This window comes from Patiria miniata, unplaced genomic scaffold (genome assembly GCF_015706575.1).
Source record: "Patiria miniata isolate m_02_andy unplaced genomic scaffold, ASM1570657v1 HiC_scaffold_9, whole genome shotgun sequence".
In the NCBI taxonomy this organism is placed as follows: Eukaryota; Metazoa; Echinodermata; class Asteroidea; order Valvatida; family Asterinidae; genus Patiria; species Patiria miniata.
The window spans coordinates 2,719,037-2,742,268 of record NW_024037076.1 but is presented as its reverse complement, the minus strand read 5'-3'; the positions used below and the strand labels follow the sequence as shown (position 1 = coordinate 2,742,268).

At 41.8% G+C, this 23,232-nt stretch overlaps 1 protein-coding gene across 7 annotated transcripts in view; it reads right to left on the bottom strand.

Moving 5' to 3' along the window:
• The window catches only part of LOC119720094 (NACHT, LRR and PYD domains-containing protein 3-like), a 57,228-nt gene extending 34,967 nt beyond the window's left edge, over positions 1 to 22,261 (bottom strand). For 5 of the 7 annotated variants that reach the window (XR_005270054.1, XR_005270055.1, XR_005270056.1 and 2 more), the window contains exon 1: positions 5,151 to 5,235. Coding sequence is in view for 2 of the 7 variants with exons in the window: in XM_038189626.1 (XP_038045554.1) it covers positions 16,190 to 20,058; positions 21,171 to 21,269; positions 21,740 to 21,850; positions 22,146 to 22,233 (4,167 nt within the window). In the remaining 5 variants the exon portion in view is untranslated. Of the gene's footprint in view, positions 1 to 5,150; positions 5,236 to 16,128; positions 20,059 to 21,170; positions 21,270 to 21,739; positions 21,851 to 22,145 lie in introns of those variants that run through there. The other 2 variants (XM_038189626.1, XM_038189627.1) reach the window with 2 other exon arrangements.
• Between the last annotated feature and the right edge of the window lie 971 nt (positions 22,262 to 23,232).

The following is a 23,232-nucleotide window of genomic DNA, read 5'->3' as shown; positions in this document are numbered from 1 at the left end:
ACATTCTGTCATGCACTTGTAAGCAGTTTGCACCAAATGAAACAAAAGATGCACATTCAAAATTTTTAACTAGTCCTAAACCTGTGAATATAATAATCAAAGTATAGTATATCTTACCTTAATAGAAAAAAAATTAAATGCTGTTTGTTTTAAATCCGGGCAAAAGTCGCGCATCGATATATATAAAAGCTTCATTTGTCCTAGCGTAGGCCTATATACACAAAATACACTTGGGTTTTCCCGACTAGTTCTAAAGTCCACATTGGGTCTGCCGTGCTGCAAAGATGTACAAAGTTGACGAGTCAGTGGGTGACTTTCCTTATCGAATGACCAGATTTCAAGTGTTTACAAGTGTTATTCTTAGCTCAGCATCCATTCAATGCAAATTCATTCACCTTTGAGCCTTTAGTCAACTGGTACGTACGTGTACAGTTGAATCTCGTTAGTACAAACTCCGTTAATACAAAATTCTAGTTATAACAAACAAAGCCTTAGTCCCGACTGTGCATTTATGCGCACAATGAATGAGACTGATGTTCCTCTTAATACAAAATTCTGATATAACAAACAATTTGGCTAGGTCCGAACGAGTTTGTATTAATGGGACTCGACTGTATATGCCTAGTACATAGCTTGGTATAATACAACATGCAACACGGCAATGGTAGATTGAATATTTAGTTGGTGATATTTTACTATCGGCAACATGAAAAACTATGAATGAAACGCTGGAATAATTAGTTGGAAGTCAGAGTTGTAATGACTCGAGTCAATGACTCGACTCGAGTCCGACTCGAGTCACATTTTTTGGCGACTCGACTCGACTCGAGTCCCGACGGGTAAATGACTCGACTCGACTCGAGTCACTGCGAGCAAATGACTCGACTCGACTCGAGTCCCTCATCAGAATGACTCGACTCGACTCGAGGAAGGCTAATAAGACTCGAGTCCCAAAATAAAAGCAAAACTTACTTGCGAAAAATATTTGCAATGACTTACGCTGCGCCGTTCGCGTTGCCAGTTTTTGTTCACGTCACGTTAATGTTCGCGAATAATGTACGTTTATATACAGCGGCAGTCTGTTTCCTTCCTCCATAATGAAACAACAAACATACACCGTGTCGCGGACTCCCACCTTGTGGTTCTATAGCATGTAGTGCTTAACCCGGAACCAGACTTAAAACGCATTTCTTAATCCGTGGTTTCATCATTGGTTTCGGGCGATTTTGAAGTTCTTGGTGGAACGCTGGCTAAATTCATGTCCCGATTTCACACACAAAAATGGATACGGACGGGCCCACCTTTAAATAATCAGAAACAGTTTTGTATAATGCAATTAGGTTTTAACGTTGTCAGCGATCAGCGAACAACAAAATCTAGACCTGAAGCCAAACCAGTTATAAGACCGAAGTTTCACATCTTCTTATCTGTGACGTGAGCTAGCAATGGAAACTGTTGGTTGGGTACCATACAGCATACTTTATGTCTTTGGATTTCCGTAATAGACTGGTGCCTTGTATTCTTTCTCTCTTGTGTTTGTTGCTTTTTATTGTAATTAAGTGTTCAAATATTTGTGACTTGAATTGACTCGAGCTAAATACTTGACTCGACTCGACTCGACTCGACCACACTCTGTGACTCGACTCGACTCGACTCGACCTTGTTGACCTAATGACTCGACTCGACTCGAGTCATTTCTTTAAAATGACTCGACTCGACTCGAGTCACAAAAATCAGTGACTCGTTACAACTCTGTTGGAAGTAGGCCTACATCCTAAAACTGGCACTATATTTAAATATTTGAAACACTTCTCATCCAACTTTTGACAGAGCATGAAACACTGTACTGTAGAAACAAATCTTAGAAAACAGATCAAATTGTTACAAATAGGCTTTGTTGCAAGAGAAAAGCAGGCCTACCAAACTAAATCATCTTTCAACATTTGCTCCCAGCCCAGAGCTCTGACTGCTTCCAGATCCTCAGGCGCGTCCGTTGCGTTTATAATAATGTCTGTGGTATAGTTGAGGGCGTAGCAAGGTCATTGATATTGGGAGGCAGTGTACACATTTCTTGAAAAGATCACTTGCACATCCGTGTTGAAATGTAAACCCTTTTTTCTTCGGATACTTGGCCTCCGTAAAATCAAATAGTGTTGGGGGGGGGGGGGCTGGTACCATTTGTCGATAGGGGCGCTATTCAAAACCGACGATTATGACAATTATACCAACACACACTAAACGGACAATTTTATAGTGCTTTATTTCAGGGCGATACATGCGGGAATTGAATTAAAAACAAAAACAGCCACTACATCGGCCGTTGCAGGTGTTTTTATTTAATTTTGTGTCGTGCCCTTTTTAAAGGGTGCAGCTTTGTTTCTAAAATTAAAAAGGGCATGAATTTCTTCAGACAAAAAGGGCACTTGTTAACAAAAGAAGTGCACTATTTACAAAAATTCGGGGGGGGGGGGGAAGTGCTTGTAAAAAAGGCATTTGAATGGAAAAGGGAAGTCTTTACTAAATATTGGGGGGGGGGACAACCCCCCCCCCTCCTCCTTACCACCCCAACCCGCTGGCAGCACCTATGTCTGTGGTACAGCACCACCAAACGGCGGCAAACGGATCTAAAACCCCATGTTAAAGAACTATGGTCTGCCGTGATGTAAAGATGTACAAAGTTGACGAGTCAGTGGGTGACTTTCCTTATCAAATGATGCGATTTCAAGTGTTTACACGTTTTATTCTTAGCTCTGCATCCATTCAATGCAAATTCATTCACCTTTGAGCCTTTAGTCAACTGGTACAGTGTATATGCCTAGTACATAGCTTGGTATAATACAACATGCAACACGGCAATGGTAGATTGAATATTTAGTTGGTGATATTTTACTATCGGCGACATGAAAAACTATGAATGAAGTATGAACAATGCTGGAATAATTATTTGGGAGTAGCCCTACCGGTATATCCTAAAACTGGCACTATATAAATATTTGAAACACTTCTCATCCAACTTTTCACTTAGCATGAAACACTGTCTATAGAAGAGAGTCTTAGAAAACAGATCAAATTGTTACAAATAGGCTTTGTTGCAAGAGAAAAGCAGGCCTACCAAACTAAATCATCTTTCAACATTTGCTCCCAGCCCAGAGCTCTGACTGCTTCCAGATCCTCAGGCATGTCCGTTGCGTTTATCATAATGTCTGTGGTATAGTCGAGGGCTTAGCAAGGTCATTTATATTGGGAGGCCATTACCATTTCTCGATAGGGGCGCTGTTTAAAACCGACGATTATTACAGTTAAACCAACACACACTAAATGGACAATTTTATGGTGCTTTAATTCAGGGCGATACATGCTCAAATTCAGCCGTTGCGGGTGTTTTTATTTAATTTCTTGTCGTGCCCTTTTTAAAGGGAATATACAACATTTGCAAACATTGAAAAAATTAAGTTTTTACAAAATACCTTACTAGGATGTTGGTTAATGGCAGTCTAAAGCATCCTGTAAAATAATGGCACATGGTGTGATGTCATTTTCAAGAAAATGGTATTTTTGTATACATTTCCAACGATGGTCAGCCGACCACCGTTGGAAAAACTATTTTTCAACCACTGCTCCAAATTTACCATTTTTTTCCAGTCCAAATTTTGTTTGCTATTGGTTACATGTTCATGAACGGGTGCAGGCCAGCTATACACTGGTTCCCTCACCTTACAATTTTCCGGCATCTATAAATCAGTCCTTCTGATTGTACACCTGGATTTTTCTAGGCGTGTGGTTTTTCTAGGTGTGTAATTTTCTAGGTGTGTGATTTTGTGGTCCAGGGAAATTCAGGCGTGCAATTATTCACACTTCTCAGGAAGCTTTTAGGCGTGCGATGGCGTGGGGGTGTGATCGCATGCCTCAAATCAGAAGGACTGATAAATTGGTCCATTTTATTCTTAGTGGAGTCAGGGACCAGACTACTTGAACTTTTTTGTTTTTCTTGGTTTTTCCAGTATTTTCGAACACAAAACTTCAAACATGTCAGTGTAACAATATTTGATCTCTTATACTAAGCCCTCCAATAGTTCATTTCTGAAAATTACAGCAAAAGCCAATGATGTACCTTCCCTTTAAAGGGTGCGGCTTTGTTTCTAAAATTAAAAAGGGCATGAATTCTTCAGACAAAAAGGGCACTTGTTAACAAAAGAAGGGCACTCTTTACAAATATTCGGGGGGGGGGAGTGCTGGTAAAAAAAAAAGGCCTTTGAATGGAAAAGGGCAGTCTTTACTAAATATTGGCAACACCCATGTATGTGGTATAGCACCACCAAACGGCGGCAAATGGACCGAACGCCCCATGTTAAAGAACTATGCGTACAAAGAAATAACAGAGACTCTGCCCCTGAAGTGAAGCTTAGTTTTGGCACCCCTGGAATGTTATCATTATTTGTTTTGAATAACGGCTGATAACTTTAAGTAAATTAACAGTAGTTTTTAATCAATCAAGTCAAGGCCCTATTCAAAGCATTTTATCCAAGAGCAGCACATAAAAATGCTCCTCAAGGCAACGTATGTAAACACACACTTGATAATGACATGTGCATTCGTTGGAACGGAGACGCGAAGCTGGTGAGTAAAAACTCAGATCCACCAAAAAAATTGTTCCATGATCCAAATGTAAATTGTCCTAAAATATTTCATTGATATGGATCAACCATGTCAACGTTTTGGGTGGAATTGTGTTTCAAAAAGTGGAATTCCAAACAAAGGAATTTCGTCGGTCAAAGTGCATTTCCTAAAGCCATAGTGTATTGACCCCCGAAAAAGGCTCACAGACAGACTGAGCCTCTAGTCCGAGTAACTTGAACCCATCTTATCACATTTTTAACATTCGGACATGGTCTGCAATATTAGTAGGGTCCAAGCTAGCTTTACTGAGTGGAACGTTGAACTACGGTACCCTCCGTGCTCCGTACTAAACGCTCCACCAATTTGGCATTAAAGGCCCCCCCCCCCAAAAAAAAAAAATGGTAAAGAGAATACACATGAGAAAGACAGTAACCCTGGATAGATCCACACATTCATGACATTCCATAAGACCCCTTAAATTGTTCCTAACAACTGGTAATTAAAAAAAAAAGGGCAAAATAGTCTGAACTTACCGCTCACAATAAAATGTATCCGCCGAGTTGTGCAGTCCATTTCACTGACATGACAGATATATCGATCATCGAGTGCGTGTGTGACGTCACTATTGAAGAAAAACAAGTCGCACTTAATCATTTGTTAATCAACGACTGTTTCATGTAGTTATAGGCCCCGTGCCGTCTGAAACTCAGCGTGGGGCACAAATATCAGTACACAAAACAGTCGTTATAAGATATCTGCACTAGAAAGCAGGAGGTCGTGGGTTCGATTCCCACCGGAGTGATTTTTTCCAACTTTCACTCGGGAGGTAACACACTGAGTATACAGTGTTTAAAAAACGTCGGTGAAGGGCAAAACCTGATTTGATTTATATCACCCTGACGCAAAATTCCATCTTATAATAGTTAATGCGGTACCCGCTGCTATGTACATCAAATTCGAACCAGCCAACCGATCCCGTTAGCTCGGTGGTCGAGTAGTAAGACATCTGCACTAGAAAGCAGGAGGTCGTGGGTTCGAGTCCCACCCGAGTGATTTTTTCCAACTTTCACTCGGGAGGTAACACACTGAGTATACAGTGTTAAAAAAACGTCGGTGAAGGGCAAAACCTGATTTGAAAACAGTCGTTGTTCCCTCCTATGAAAACATGCATTGTGAGCCTTGTTACTTGGGTCAATATTGGTCAAGACCCCCATTGGTTTGTACACAGTATTCCAGGAGGGGAGATACAAACATTTTGACCGTTTGTGACCTCTCAAATAGTCAGACGGGCCAACCGCGAGGCCTCGTGTCCGAATGTTAAAAAGGCGATATTATTATAGTTGGATGAAATGTCCCTTTCATTGATTGCCCTTTTGTTCATAAACATCTGCATAAACCCATGGGATAAAAGAAGTTCCATATATTTCCTTTCTCAGAGAAACAAAGATTGGAAGTTCTTGAGATCTTTGTTTGTATAAAACCAATCAACAACTGAATTTAAGGAAGTATAAACAAATAAACAAAAACAAACACTTTAAAAAGAAAGGAGTCAACAGAGGGCGCTCTTTAAATTAAAAACAAAAATTCAACTCAACAGAGAGCACCCTAAACTTTACATTTAAAAACCTGATGAGTCAAAACTTTTACTTTAAAATTGTTGCATCAGTCAAGAGAGGGCTCCCTATACTTACATTTCAACAGCCCGACAAAATTTTGGTAAAATCCCTCCGGTCACGATGTACGGTCTGAAGAAATCATGCCTGCTTGACAAACCCTGACAACAAAAAAAGAAGAAAATTCATGCAATATTTTTCCTGAGAGTAGATGAGTGTCCAGACTGTATCTCACGAGTTGGACCTATCACAAGTCAGTCACAAGTCACAGGGGCGACACATTACCAAGAAACGTGACTTAAGGGCCCATGAAATGTAATTTTTTTATGCAATCCTTGAAAATGCACCTATGTGTCCCTTTAACCTTATTTTCGAATATCAATTGCCATTTTCAAGGATATTTTGGGGTTTTATGCTAATAAAGACATTCCATATTCATGAGCAAAAGTGTGATGTCATATCAGGCAAAAACCTCAATCTTGCAATTAGTTTATGCAAAAATAGTTGCCAAAATTTGGGATATTTTGCTGTCGTAAACTTTCTTTTCATTAGTGATTCATTGTTGTGTCAGTTCAGGGCAGTAAGCCAATGACCAAACTTTTCTCACAAATGTTTTCAATGAGCATTGTTTTGGGTTCACTATTATAACAGAAAAACACCTAATATGAACAGTGTCTCCCTGAAATGACATCACAACAGCGCCCTCAGTTGTCCGGAAAAGCATGGAAAATGTTTAAAGCTTAAAGAAGTACAAAATTAACCAAAAAGGAATTTCAATTAGTTTTCATACACTTTAGAGGATTAGAAAGTAGCGCAAAATATGTTCCTAAGAAATATTCACTTCATGAGCCCTTTAAACTGGGACTGGAGGACTTGTCATGATGGACTTGTGATGGCAGCCACAGGGTTTTGGGGGTCAAACCCCCCCCCCCCCTCCCCCAGCTCTGACTTTGAATTTTTTTCACAGAAACACATAAAAAAATATGTGAACCCTTCCTCCTACTCTCTGACACCCCCCAAAAATTATACTTGTAATACAGACAGAGCCAGCTAGGTTTGGGTGTCATATTTGCACACTATGTACTGTTGACGATGGTCAGATTTTAACAGCCCCCCTATTAAAACAAGCTGAGTCCCCTCCCCCCCCCTATTGATTTACGGAGGCCAAGTAGAACACCCCCCCCCCCCCAAGCAGCCATATGCACTTATTGTCGCCTGGGTGACTGCCAGCCCTATGGGACGCAGCCTGAGATGTTTATATTTTCACCTGGTGACTCTGTTGTTGTCGCTGTTGGAACTTCAGCGGGGACTGGAATGACTGTTTCGCAGCGTTCACCGGCGAATGAAGTCCCACAACTAAATTATGAAAACAACACATATCAGTGGTTAAGATGAGCAGATAAACTTTACAACGGATGGGACAGGAGTAGATTTCTTTTATCACTCTAAATATCAGAAGATCAAATACATCCAACATTCAAACAAAGACTTTTCACGGCTGTTGCTGGTTAAACTTACAATGAATTTAATGACCACATTCAATCATATTTCAAACTGGCTTAGCAGGGTAGTAGGGCTCATTTACACTTAGCACGAAAAGAAACTAAGCAGTTTTTATGATCATCCTTGTTTGGACATTTCTTGGTGAACAAACAATCTGAAAAAAAAAGAATTTTTTTTTTTGTCACAAAAAATTTCCGGTTAGATTCGATACCTCACTTGGGAACACTGTGTAAGAAATAACGAGAGCACAAGCGCTGAAGCTCCTGAAACCCCAAAACTAAATGCTGCACTCAGCGAGATTTTCAATGGGCATTGCAACAAACAATTGACCTATGCCCATTTGCAAGTTAGCATGCCCCTTAGACAAGGGCGGATCCAGAACACAATTTTGGGGGGGCCAAAAAAAATTTTGGTCCCCCAAAAAGTGGGTCAAAAAAATTACAGCGTGGGGTTCGGGGCCCGCTTAAGGGCCCCGAAAAATTTTTGGATTCTAGATGCTCTGTGGTGCGATCTGAGGCAATTTCTGACCACTTTAACCAAAGTTTTTTTTTAAGGAAAAGATGGTGGTGTACTCATTGCCTGCCTTTATTGCGATGTCAAAAAGTGGGTCAAAAAAATTACGGCGTGGGGTTCGGGGCCCGCTTAAGGGCCCCGAAAAAATTTTGGATTCTAGATGTTCTGTGGTGCGATCCGAGGCAATTTCTGACCACTTTAACCACTGTTTTTTGGTTTGAGGAAAAGATGGTGGTGTACTCATTGCCTGCCGTTATTGCGATGTCACATAAAAAAAAAAATTGATTTCGTTTTGGGGGGGGCCATGGCCCCCTTTGGCCCCCCCCCCTGGATCCGCCCTTGCCCTTAGACAACCTTAGGGAGTTTTTGTACACTAAGTTTTGTTTGTCTCAGATTTTGCGCGTTCTGTGTCCATTTACGTATCGAGTAATCGGACAATATTTCACAAGCTGCGTTGATTCTTACGCAATTCTAACATGATTCTACCACAATAGGTCAAATGAATGCCGGGCCTGCATCATTGCATTCAATTGTGTTGCAATGTCCATTGAAGTCTTGCTTTTAGGGGTTTTTAAGGGCCCTTTGAGGGTTCAGGGGGTTTTTTGGTGACACCCTGAAGTAAATCAATAGAACTGAAACCTTACCATTGACTTCAAGTGTTTGGGGGTCGGTGGGTATCATTACGTCACCATCGGTCAACGGTCTAAGACTCTCTGTAGGCCTACGTCAGTTCTTGGTGGTGTAGCTGGGTACAGTAGCACCACGGTAGCCATGGCACCTCCTGGTCCGAGGGAAACACAGTCTGCTGATGTCACATCATCGGTTGCTGGGTCGTCTCCCAACTGCAACTCAGCCTGATAGAAATGGCATGAATGACAATAAATCATCAAATTCATCATGTGAACTTTGTCCAGAGTTATAACTGAGTCAGTCACAAGTCAAAGTCACATGTAGGGATGGACAATGACAAAGGAATGTCTTTCCTATAGCTGAATTGAATAGTCTGTGACGTCACTTGAGACAGGATGACTAGTCATTGATTCAATACAACTCTCTGTGACTGAGTCCGATGCAATTCTGTTTTATAGTATGGTTCTTTGTCGTGTACTTGACTGTCTTTCTTATTGAAGAAAGCAACTTACCAGTCGTTATAAAGGGCTGCTTTGGCTCTGAATGCAGAAGACCATGGATTGATGTACACTGGCCGGTATGTCTCAGTCAACAATGTGATCACGACAGTAAGAGCAAACCTACGTCGGTCTGAAAAAAAGAAAGTACAAGAAGGTTAGATAAAGGAGAGTCAGGCTGTGTTGTAGTCGAGGAACTTGCGACAGGTCACAAGTATCTTCACATCAGGAAATGAACAATAACAAAGGAATGTCTTTGTCATCGTTCATTTGAATAGCTTGTGACTTGACTAGATGAATTGTGTTCTCACTTGTGATAGACTTGTGATGACTTCACTAAACCAATGGGCATGATCCAACAGTTGACTTTAAAAACCTTCATTCATCAATGAGACTTTCGAATTTAGTTTTGAGGCTGAAACATGCAGAGAGACAGCATGGGGGAGGCACACGTGATGTTATCCACATGTAAGGAGGGGGGGGGTCGATCAGTTTATGAGAGTCGATATAAGCATGCACAGCTGAAGTTCTTGCAGAGTAAGATCAATAAATCCTGAGCCTACCAATGCAGGACTTGCGGCCTCCCTCCGTTCCTTCAGGACAAGATCCACAGGTGAAATTTAAAGACGGTGGGTCATCATCAAAACACGCCACTCCAAGGAAGCAGGGTTGTCTTGGCAGGCGTCATAGTTCACCTCACAGAAGTCACCTGACCAGCCAGGTGTGCAGTCACATGACACAACCTGGAAATCAAGATAAGAAGTTCAGTCAAAGTCACAAATTATCTGAAATATGGGCATATCCGACTATAAAAGTCTTGTTCTCGTTTGGTTCTAAAGTTGCAATCTAAAATTGTAGCCGTTTTTCTTGAAACCATTTTGGATCGAATGAAACTCAATGACATCAGCTGCATGCAAATGATTACAAAGGGTCGCTGTTCGTTTGTTTGGCTTGAGACAGAATTCTTGTCTCCAGTCAAGTCAAGGCCAACTCCTTTGGTAGGGTCGTCACATTGGCAGGCGATCGAGGCATGGAGGATGAAAGTTGCGAAGAATATTGTTATTGGGAGGGGAAAAAAAGGTGCATACGAAATTTTAAACAATTTTGACACCCACTTTTGTCATGTTTAGTCTAAGACATGTTTCAGCCTTATTTTTTACTTATTTTGAAACAGGAAAAAAAAATCGGTGGTCAAAATGCGTATTCTAGCTTGTCAATCGACTTAAACCTGATAAGTCATTCACTTTCGCAACTTGAAGTTTCTTATAAATAATCATGGTTCTGAATCAGAACTTCTGATAACAGGCTTTCGTTGTGAACCTATAATGTCGCAGAAATCTATTTCACCATGTCATTTCAAACATGTCCGGGTAGCGCCCTAGAAGTGTTTAACTTGTGCACTGAACATGCTTTCCACGACATTGAACCAGACAAATATTGAAACCAATAGTGCGTCTGAAAGCGGTTTGGTACCCAATCCCTCGTGCACACTGCATGAAGGTACATGCAGATGACCCGCGGGTGGAGTGATTTTGAAAATCTATTGTGATCATGCGACGCTTCATGGGTATTCATGATACGTACAGAAAACATGCACGACAGTCGTGGCAATTGATTTTTCTGGAGAACCACCACCAAAATCGTCCATAAATTTCATATTTTAGCCCTTAGTGTTTGAGGTTGATTATTAGCTCGCAGGGCGGGGGTATGAGTGAAATTTCATTCTGATTCATGAATTATATGCTACGGTGGCCCCAGTCAAGTAGCAAAAACGTACATGTTTATTCTTCTACGCTTGATCAATCTGCCATTAATACACGTATAGTCGGACTCCCTTATCACAGCGTCTCTATTGTAGCGGCTTGGGACATTTCTCTTTTTCTGTTGCCGAAATGGTGACTCAAATATGCAAGTGCGTGGAAATTTTTTGTTCAAGTTTGCAATTTCTTTTTACAAATTAATACAGTTTTAAGGTACAATGCAACCTAATGAACAGAGTATATAATTGACACAAAATGATTGATCACACCAGAAACAATTGTAAGTTACAAACATGATGTATTTTGATTTATGGAACCAGAATACAATTCATACGTATACTCCATCAGGTTATTACTTGTGTAAAGGAGTTAATTCTCAAGTTGTTTTTATGAGTATTATTTACTGATAACAGATATAAATGAAAAACAGGTACGTGTACTAACATAATCTGCTTGACGGTTATTTAAAACTTATTGATTTTCTTTCAACTGAAATACTTCATTAAAACGTCAAATCCAGCATGTAAGTCACAGCAAGACACAGACTGCAAATTTGACATCACTAAATTTGACATGACACTAATTTGATATATATCCAAATATGTCAGACGTTTCTTTATCCACATTTGGTCATCTTCATTTTTACTCAGAACGGATACATCATCCTGAATACAGTTGTGCAAGGAACCCATCCCCCTCAACAGTTACTGCTTCACTTGCAGTTTTTTAGTAATCTTCACAACAATCTTAGCACCAAAACTTATACAAAATATAAACAGTATGTAAAATACACATTTCTTTTATTACAATTTTGTTTCCATTCTTGACAGAATTATTACCGATACTCTAGTTGGTACTTGAAGTAATCCCAAAAGCACTCAATACTCAAGGTTTCAAGTTTTTTTTATACAAAGACTATAATTATCAGGCCAATAAGTCTATAAAAATAAAATTCTATTTACAAAAATGTACATGTATTTGTCATCTGCGGTTGAATGAATCCCAAAACTACTCAAAGGCTACTCAATGTTTTAACATGGCGGATGAGACAAAGTAGAAAGATCGCGGGTAACGCCATGTGGAAAGTAATCTTTTCTCTGAGGACGGACAGAGCACATTGTCAGAAACGTTGAGTTCTAAACTCAACCAACCAGTTTTTTTCAGAACCACACTTCTTCAAAGAAGAGATTACATGGTTGTTACCCGCAATCTTTCTACTTCATTGTTTTAACATTGTACATGAACACAAATTTCGTTGTCAGGCCAAAAAATTTCAACTTGTGACGGAAATGGACCAAACCACCCATACAGCCTCAGTGTTTGATAAGAAATCGATGAGTACCACACATCCACTAGGTTTCCAAATCAGCGATGTTTTCTTGCACACACGTACAGATTCGAAGCCTATTATAATTTTGTTTGCCAATTTAAAACGTTTACAGATGCACAATCGGTAAATCATTTACACTCTAAAAAGTCTCGGGTCAGATTGGCCATGAATCCAGGTCAGATTTGACCTGACACTTTTCTGGGTCAAATGACATTTCACTGAGTCACCTTTTTCTGCCATTCGATCCAAATAACTGTAATTTTGACAGTTGTATCAGGTCCAATCTGACCCGGATTCCGGGTCAAATCTGACCCGGGACTTATAAGAGTGTCAGTTTGACTTTGATGACAAACCACTGTGTCATACGTAGAGGCTGAACAGCTACTGCACGCAGTGCGACATATCTACTGATGAACTGAATCGAAAATGTTTCAATTTGCAACACGCATCCTGGAATGACACATTTGTGTGTAAATTCCAATTCCATAGTGTTAATTATTGTTTTAGCAGGACACAAGGTTGACATTTTACCGAATTTTTTGCTGGGACAAATATTTTTGTGTAGCAAATGTGGCCAAGATCAACATATCCCAGTTTCCACAAAACCTTCACCTCGGGTGTTTAATATTGTCTTGTGAAAAAGTTTCTCTCTTTCATTGAGAATGTTAACATTCGATTTCGTTATAAAAGTGGTAACTCATGGCGGGTGAGTTTCCACATGAACCCTAAGCGATGGGCAGTGGGACTTTAACTTATCTAATAATTCCCGGTTGCCACCAATGCACAAGTCATTCAGTCTCGGCGTGCCACCTACAGCAGAGGCGATATGTCCAAAGTCTGACGGTTGGACGTAGCAATCTCTCAGGTCCAGCCTATGTAAGTGCGTCATCTTCGGCAATTTCTTGGCCCACGACGCCCAATGCTGTGTTGTCGGCAAAGATCAAGTCAGTCAGACTGTGTATGTCACGTATATACAGCCGAGGCAATCTTTTCAAAGCCTTTCAATTCGTCGCAGAGCTGACAAACCGGCGAATCGACCATTTTGGCGATTTCGATTTTTTGTTATTTTTAGGCGTTATGAAGGTTGCTCTTTCAAGTATTTATGCCAAAATTCTTAATATTTGTCTGGATTTTGAGATTCAGAGCCCCCCTTGTGGCGAATCACTCATAAAAACAAATCCATAATTTGACATTTGACGAATACGAAATTTCGCTGGTAACCAGCTTATGTAAGGTGTGCGTTCCAAGTACCAACGAATGTTATTCGTCAGTTTGTCGGATTGCGCGTGCGTGCACGCGCGATCCGACGAACTGACGAATAGCATACAAACATTTCGCTGGTAACCAGCTTATGTAAGGTGTGCGTTCAAAGTACCAACGAATGTTATTCGTCAGTTTGTCGGATTGCGCGTGCGTGCACGCGCGATCCGACAAACTGACGAATAGCATACAAACAGTGTGAAGAACAACCGGATATTGCAGATTAATGTAATTTGACAAACTGACGAATGCGTTCACGATCAAATAAAATCATATCGCACAACTTCTCTGATTAAATAAGTGACCTGGTGGATACTTAGTTTCATATTTTATTCAGAATATATACTAACAGTATTTTTATCGAAACATTAAGGGTAAAATTCGGCGCCCGGAGGAGTGTACAACTTCAAACGCGATGTACTCCAAACAAGGTTTTTGCCTATTCGTATGTTTGGGCCGTTTTTTTTTTAATTACTTGGATTACGGAATTTTTGGGTCCCCATTTCCGGCGGCGAGCGGGAAATGAAAAAAAAAAAAAAAAAAAAAAAAATGGGGGCGCCCTATCATCCAACATGGCGGCGCCCATAGAGACATGAAGAAACAAAAACGGGCACGAGAATGAACAGTCACTGCATTTTCAAAACCACGGTTTCAAAGAAATAGTGACCATGGAGTGACCAGGCCAGTTCCCCCGATTTTTTTAGCATTCAAAAATCTCCTTTTCAACCTAAAGCAGACTTCTCTCAGATCAAATGACACCTTTTTGTAATTGTGAAAAACAAAATGGGATACAAATTACGTTTTTTTTAACGCGATTTTATGGGTGGTGCCGGTGCCGTGCGATCGTCATCTTTATTTTCATGTTGCGTTTTGACGTTGTCATCGTCATTTTCCCCCCAAATTTCCCTCTATTTATGACCTACCTGTATGTTCTTAAATGTCGACAACTAGTTTGGTAAGTCAAATAAATTAAAAGTGGATTTTGTTCTCTTTGAGAACCGGGCCCATACACGATCGCCATTTATAACTTTTGACAATCGGCATGATCGTCCGGACACCATGTGCACGCGTGTTTTGGCCTCGAGCTCGTTTTCCTCGTACAAAAACATCAATGCGTATTATATAGTGTACCGCGCGTGGAAGCACTGAGAAAAAGAAAGTCGGTTGGCTGCACGTAAGATCTGCCGTACGTACTGCTGGCGGTCATACTAAACAGCGTCAACACAGCGTCAACAAACTCCAAAGCGTCAACACGGCGTCAACACAGCGTCAACACATCCAAAATGCATTAAAAGTGACAAAAGCAGTATGTAGCCCATATAGTTTGGAAAGAAACAAGATTTTTGCTTAAAATCAATAGGTTAAACGTCTGAAAATTGCGATTTTCAGTTCAAGAAAATTGGCTCTCTTTGCAGCTCTGAGATCGGCTGCCATGTTGCCTCAGTGGCAGCGCGGACCATACCATTATGCTGAAGGTTGATAGCGTTGTACAATAAACCTCAGTCCCTCACAGATCAGAGTGCACTGGTGTCCCTCTCTGCAGCAAGACGCCCTCTGTTGTTTATGACAAGATTACTTGCACACCCCTACTTGAAATGGTGTAGTCCAAGCTTTGTGCGAAGTTAAAATGGTGGACAACGGCCGTGCAAGTGAAGGGTCATTTTTTCGCGTGAAAATACTATATTTCTAACAACAAAATGGAAACTCAATCCAATGAAAATTCTCTTTTATTCGATGCTTTACAATTATATACCTTTTCTGTTAATTCAGAATGTGTTTTGGATGTGTTGACGGTGTGTTGACGCTTCTGTCATGTGTTGACGTTGTGTTGACGCTGTGTTGACGCTGTTTAGTGCGACCCACTCCTGCTGGTGTGTGGGGGTGTGGGTGTGTGTGTGTGTGTGTAATACAGATATATATTTTTGCGGCGGGGTTGTCGCTACTTGAAGTATCGGCACACTCCGGAACTGGGGATTCAGTTGTCAGTGTGTACTTGTACATCGCGCGTACCTAATAGTATAGTACGTACAGTGCATGGGGAATCGCTGGTGTTCGCACGGCCGGCCGTACCGTGCGTGTGATTGATTCAGCGAGATTTTAAGACAACCCCGATCGGGCTGGGATGACATCGAAACACATTGTTAATGTGTGGAAAAACAACTGAAATCAATTATTTTAGTTGTAAATGTACACTGTAGAGTCAAAAAAATTAAACCTGGCGGCAGGATTTTAAAGCTTGGCGGGGACTTCTTAAACATGGCGGGCGCCGCAGAAAGCATGGCGGGGCGCCAGGTTTGTTCTACAAAGTTGGAGAACACTGGTGTCGTTCGATCAAACCAGTACTAATACTATGGTTTACAGGCCTGGACAGCGCGCAATAAAGAGTTTTTTGTACGATAGGCACATTTTTTTTTTTTTTTTTTTTTTTTGGGTAGTCAGAATCGACAATTTCCGGCGGCGATTTTTTTAATTTTTTTCAAAATTCCGATTTTTTCCGGCGGCGATTCCGTAATCCAAGTAATTAAAAAAAAACGGCCTTGTCAGCTCTGTGACGAATTGCACTGTACAATTGCTCAGGTTCAACGTCTGTATGTTCGTAAGTTGCGAGAAATGCTTTGCCCACAACTTAGGCGATCCGCATAATGCTGTGTTGTATGCAAGGATCAAATCAGTCAGTCTTCGCATGTCACGTACAGCCGAGACGATGAATTCAATGTCTGTGCATTGCAATGTACAATTGCTCAGGTTCAACGTTTTTATGTTCGTAAATCGCGACAAATCCTGGGCCCACCACCTAGCCCATCCGCCCAACGCTGTGTTGCCGGCAAGGATCAAGTCAGTCAGTCTGGGCATGTCGCTTGCAGATGAGGCAATGTGTTCAATGTCTGTCCATTGTAATGCACAATTGCTCAGGTTCAACGTCTGTATGTTCGTAAATCGCGACAAATTATTGACAGACAAATCAGCCGATCCGCCCAAAGATTTGTTGCCGGCAAGGATCAAGTCAGTCAGTCTGGGCATGTCGCTTGCAGATGAGGCAATGTATTCAATGTCTGTCCATTGTAATGCACAATTGCTCAGGTTCAACGTCTGTATGTTCGTAACTGGCGACACAATATTGACAGACAACTCAGCCGATCCGCCCAAAGATTTGTTGCCGGCAAGGATCAAGTCAGTCATCGCAGGAATGTGGCTTACCACAACGCAAATCATACCAACATCTTCCCACGTTAGTGAGGAATTGCTCAGGTCCAGCGTGTGTTTTTCCTTCACTCTTAACAAGTAACGGGACCACTTCTCAGTCAATACGCCAAGTGCCGGGTTGTCAGTGAGGATCAAGTCAGTCAGCCTGGGCATGTCACTGACAGCCGAGGCAATGTGTTTAATGTCTGTCCATTGCAATGCACAATTGCTAAGGTTCAAGGTCTGTATGTTCGTAAATCGCGACAAATTTCTGACCCACAACTCAGCCGACCCCCCCAACGATGTGTTGCCAGCAAGGATCAAGTCAGTCAGTCTGGGCATGTCACTGACAGCCGAGGCAATGTGTTTAATGTCTGTCCATTGCAATGCACAATTGCTAAGGTTCAAGGTTAGTAAGGTCCTAAGTCGCGACAAATTATTGACCCACAACTCAGCCGACCCCCCCAACGATGTGTTGCCGGCAAGGCTCAAGTTAATCAGTTCAGGAATGTGCTTTATCACAGCAGATATTGTTCCAATATCTTCCCATGTTAGTGAGAAATTGCTTAGGTCCAGCGTGTCTTTTTGCTTTACTCTTAACAAGTAACGGGACAATTTCTCAGTCGATACGTCAAGTGCCGGGTTGTCAGAGAGGATCAAGTCAGTCAGTCTGGGCATGTCACTTACAACCCAGGCAATGTGTTCAATGTCTGTCCATTGCAATGAACAATTGCTCATGTTCCACGTATGTACGTTGTTTAATCGCAACAAATTCATAGCCCGCAACTCCATCGACCCACCCAACTTTGTGTTGCCGGCAAGGATCAAGGTGGTCAATGCGGGAATGTGGTTTACCATAAAGTAAATCGTACCAAGATCTTTCCCCGTTAGTGAGAAATTGCTCAGGTCCAGTGTGTGTTTTTCCTTCACTCTTAACAAGTAACAAGACAACTTCGTAGCCGATACGTCAAGTGCCGGGTTGTCACTGAGGATCAAGTCAGTCAGGCTGGGCATGTCATTTACATCAAAAGCAATGTGTTCAATGTCTGTCCATTGCAATGCACAATTGCTCAGGTTCAACGTCTCTACATTCGTAAATCGCAGCAAATTCTTGGTCCACGAGTCAGCCGATCCGCCCAACGCTGTGTTGCCGGCAAGGATCAAGTCAGTCAGTCTGGGCATGTCACGAATAGACGAGGCAATGTGTTCAATATCTGTTCCCTGTAGTTTGCAGTAACTTATCTCAAGTTTGTTGAGGCTTGTCAAGTGTTTGATATGAGGGGCCCATTCTATAGCTCTACCTCCCAATGTACTGTCCGACTTTATACAAAGATCAGTCAAGAGTTGGTTGCATTTTAGTGACGTCAGGGTTTTCTCAAGATCTCCCTCCGCTAAAGGACAACTGTAGAACCTCAGATTCCTGAGGGTTTTCATGTAATCCAGGGCGAAGGCTAAATCCTTGACTGAAGACACGCGAGAAACCTTAATGGTTTCAACGGGTGCCAGTCGTGTCATGTGGCTGTCCGCGGACCTACACATGATTTTAAGAAGGTGTACGAGACTGCGCAAATCACTATTGCCGTATACACTGATAGTTGATGGGATAAGTGAGTCGCTGGTGAGACACCGTGGGACGTTTCCTGACTGGCTTTCGAAAACGCAGTTTCGACTAATCGCTTGTATAACACCCGATTGATACATGGGCCTATCTCGATCCTTACCGAACTTACGGTCAAGAAACTTTACGATGTCTTTCATGCACTTTTCATTGTCACCACAACAAAAACGTAATAGAAAATCGTTTGAAACAACGCCCTCAATTCTAAGACAAAGCTGCTTTAAGTTTTTATGAAATTCTCCGAATTCTGCAACTTTGTACGCCGCACGCTTTGCAAGTCCCCTGTTGGACATATGAACACTCTGTAAGTATGTCGCTGCACAGTATTCCTGCATAGTCTTGTGCGTGAATTGTATGTTGTTGTGGGATTTACGGTTCTTGATAACTCTCTGCTGGGTCAGGATGCCTGCTCTTAGTGCTATGTCCAGCGCCTTGGATTCAAACTCATCTTCTTGAAATGAGAAATACTGGTTAGCACCTATGAGTCCTTGCAGCGCAGTTTTTCCTATTGCAATCAATGTTTTTGGTACATCTTCGCCGGAGATTTCTGGTTTTCTCGTGAACATGTAATCAACTGCCTCAGAGAAAAGGCGCGAAGATGTTTCGGGGAGTTGTTCACTTTCCCTCCACAATAAGCACATAAGCAGCAGCAACATAGGATTGTTAGCTAAATCACTCATCGCGTTGGACTTACTTATGGTTTGGATAAGTGCCTTGCCACTATCACGATCTTCCTTGTAGAACTTCCGAATATATTCATTAACATCCTCATCAGTAAACCCCAGAACCTCTACGTGTGTGCAAGGATTTTGGATAAGTGATTTTGACGTCAGTTTCTCAAGATGAGAGGGGCGTGTTGATACACAGATTACACATTCCCGGTATTTTGTTCTATTGAGTGCTTTTAGGATAGAACCAAATGAGGCTGCATTGAGTGTTTTGGTGCTCATTTCATCGAAACCATCCAAAAGAATCAAGACCTCATTTGGGCTGGCTAGGATGATTTGATCAAGTTCATCTGTTGCTATTCCTGAATCTTCGCCTAGAAGCTGATCGAAAGTGGAAGCAACAAGATCAGATTCTTGTGACAGGGCATACATCTTTAAGAGAAAGACAAGCTCGAATCTTTTCAGGATTTCGCTTGCCTCTTCTGCCCAGTCAAATGCAATCTTATCAAAAATAGTGGACTTCCCCACACCCCCCATGCCATAGAAAATGAGGCGTTTGATGAGTTCCCCAGTTTTTGTCCTTAATCTGAATATTTTGGCATACTCTGTTGAGTTTACAGTTTCTCCTTTCTTATCAGTGACTTCTGCTAACCCTTCCCGTGTTTCTAACTGTACTTTGGTGTATATACCAGTTATGTGCTTTTGGTCATTATCAACCCCAGGTAACAACTGTACGTAACTGCCTGTTGTTTTATAAAATATCTTTAACTTGTCCCTAGTCTTGTTACCAGCTTCTTGGCAGGGATCCATCAACCTTGGTTCTTGGTCTGGCCTCTGACTATGCTGGGGTCTGGGTGCTGGCACTCCTATTCAGATCAAAACAAACAACAAACTGCTTCAATAAAACAATGTGTCTGAAACAGATTGAACTGTTTTTTTTTCTATGGAGAAAAACATGTAAAGGAAATTGATGGATTTCCAGTCCGGTAGTAAAGCAGTGCACAAAATAAATCTGCCCGAACATAAATAAATGAATATTTTGGCTATTGTACTGCTGTTGGACACAAACTTTTCCACTGTTACCTTATAGTAAATGTACCTGCAGGTGTGCAAAAAAGTTGATTGGACATCATTATCCCAAGGTTGACTAAGATAATAACAACAATCTTTCTGCCGATTCCTTAAATCCCAAACAAGTCTTATATCGTTCCTTCAATTCATATATAAATGCAAAATTAAGATGCAACTTAATAAGGTTCCGTTTTTCCGTCTTTTTTTCAGATATGACAAACATACTCAAGAGCGTTATTTTAATTGGCAAGTGTACATAGAGGAAACAATATACATAAATAGATGGACAATACATCAGCTGGTTTCTGTTTGTTACACTTAAACTTGTCACGTGTTGTCCGAGTTCAAAATACTGTGAGCGGCGTAAATAAATGTATTTAGTTGGATAGCAGCACCCTTTGGTGATAAAACTACAGTCATAGGTGATGTTCTAGCCACCGACATTTTTTTGAAAAGTATGAATTTTACTCCAAACTTTTATCAGAATAGTAAAGGTCGCAGGAAAAGAAAATGATAAAAAATCCAGAGTAATTATTTATAAATCGCACTGTATCAGGAAACCCTATGCAAATAGATGTACATATACCACCAGTGGCGTAGCCATGGGGGGGGGACTGAGATTTTCAGTTTCTAAAAAATTATAATTGATCTACATGACGCCCCCCCCCCCCCCCCCCCGCATGAAATGTTTCAGCCCCCCCCCCCACTGAAAAATTCCTATCTACGCCACTGTGTACCACGCGGATACCCATCTGCAATCATCACCGCCAATAACAATCTGACCACATTTCACAGGTCGTATTTGCGTTCAGTTCTTCACTTTTTAAAAAACAATGGTTTTTTTCCCAGCTAGTGCGTCACATTTACTTGGTCTCAAGTTAGCTGTAATTGGTTAAGTAATGAATACCTGAAGCTTGTGTGGAAGGAATGGGTGACGGACTTGGGCTAGATGGATTGGCATTTGGTGAAGACGTGGTGACATCTCCTGTTACAGTTACAGTAGCAGCTGAATAAAACAGACAAAAAGGTAGTAACTGCTGGTGAAAAGATTATCCAACGAAAACTAACTACGATAATCACTACACTCCAAAAAGTAATATCTCGTTCGTTCAATTCTGATTGAGAATCATCTTTGCCCAACAGCTCACGATCCTAACTATAATTCTTCAAATCATTTTCTTAGGCAACAACGCTCATCTATTAGTGGAAAATTAATGTGCGACTGGGGGCGCTACATATGGAAGGATACAGTGTTGAGCATTATAGCACGCCTTTAACCACTCCAAATAGCGCCCTCTTACTGTCCACAGGCCTCTACTGGTATCAAATCCATCATTTGTGTCCATCTTTATGTAGAGTAGCACCTCCCCCCCCCCCAAAAAAAAAACCCAAAAAAATTCTAGTAAAAATAATACATTAATATTTGATATAAAATATTGAATTACTTTCATCATAACGAACAATATTAAATAATACCTGCTGTTTCTGGGGGTGAATTGTAGTGGAAAATCACTTGACCTGCACCAACAACAGTAGGGCTTTGGTTACCGCTGACTGTGCCAATGTTTCCAATGCTGCCTGCAGTTCCTAGAGGGGAATAAAAAATCGGAAGCATGAATTTAAACCCCCTAAATCGACCAACAAACAACAAAAATGCTCGATTTCATCTCTACCGGTAGTTGTCTTCTGTGCTTGAAAAATATTGCCTAGTAATAAAAGCAGATTTTCTTTTTTTTAAGTTGACCGTTCATAGAAACAGAAGAACATGAAACCGGGTATATGACTCAACAAATCTTGGAGTGCAGTGGGTGGTTGGGGGGGGGGGGGGAGGGGGGTTATAAATTGACCCCACGCAACTGGTCTAACTTTAGCTTCAACTCACCTGTTGCAGCTGAGGGGGCGGGTACCTCAGCCTCCTGTTCAAGCCGTTGGTAGGGTACATGTACTTTAGATCTTGCGCCAATATCCATGGTTCTCTGGATCACCAGGTCACATATGGAAATTCTGTTTGTCAAAAATCAATAAAAAAACCTCGAATGAAAAAATAAATACAGGTCGTACATGCATGAAAATGGTACCATTAGAAAGAGCAAGAGCGCCCCCTTTAGATAACATATTTACTCTACCTCGTACATGTACGAGGTTTGGCAATTTTAGGTACGATTCTTTACGGGGGTCAGACAAGTCGACCGTTGAGACAACTCGACTCGGGACAAGTCGACCGTTGAGACAACTCGACTGTTGAGACAACTCGCCCGTATGTGCGATAAATGGAAAGACAAGTCGACCGTTGAGACAAGGCGCCTCGCATGTTTTGGGCCTAGTTTCGGGGATAGTACCGGGGATTTTGCATATAACAGAGCCGATATAGCGCAGCGTGATTGTCCGTGCACATCGTTCATTTTTTTCAAGGCCACGTGCGCGCATCCCCAGTCAACGTGGCCGTACCGTGCACGGTGGCATCGTTTTTGCCGGGCCTGTGCGCCCACTTATCTCATCCCCGGTCGGTCAAAGTGGCCGTACTGTGCACGGTGACATCGTTTGTGCCGGGCCTGTGCGCCCATTTGCCGCGCCGGTCGACGTGCCTGCGTGCCGGGCCCGGCCCGGTCCTCGCGGCCGGGCGGGGTGCACCGGCCCGACGCGACGCCCTCTGTCCATCGAGTATGCCCGCGCCACACCCGTGATCGGTCTTGCCACAGATTTGTGCAACTTTTTCTGCTCCACGTGTATTCATTTCCATTAAGTCAAGTCTCAACGGTCGAGTTGTCCCGAGTCGAGTTGTCTCAACGGTCGACCTGTCTCAACGGTCGAGTTGTCTCAACGGTCGACTTGTCCCGAGTCGAGTTGTCTCAACGGTTGACTTGTCTGACATTCACATTTACAAACATTACCTCGTACATGTACGAGGTTGGCGTTATTGGACTAACAAATATACCTCGTACATGTACGAGTTTGGCACTGAAAGAGTT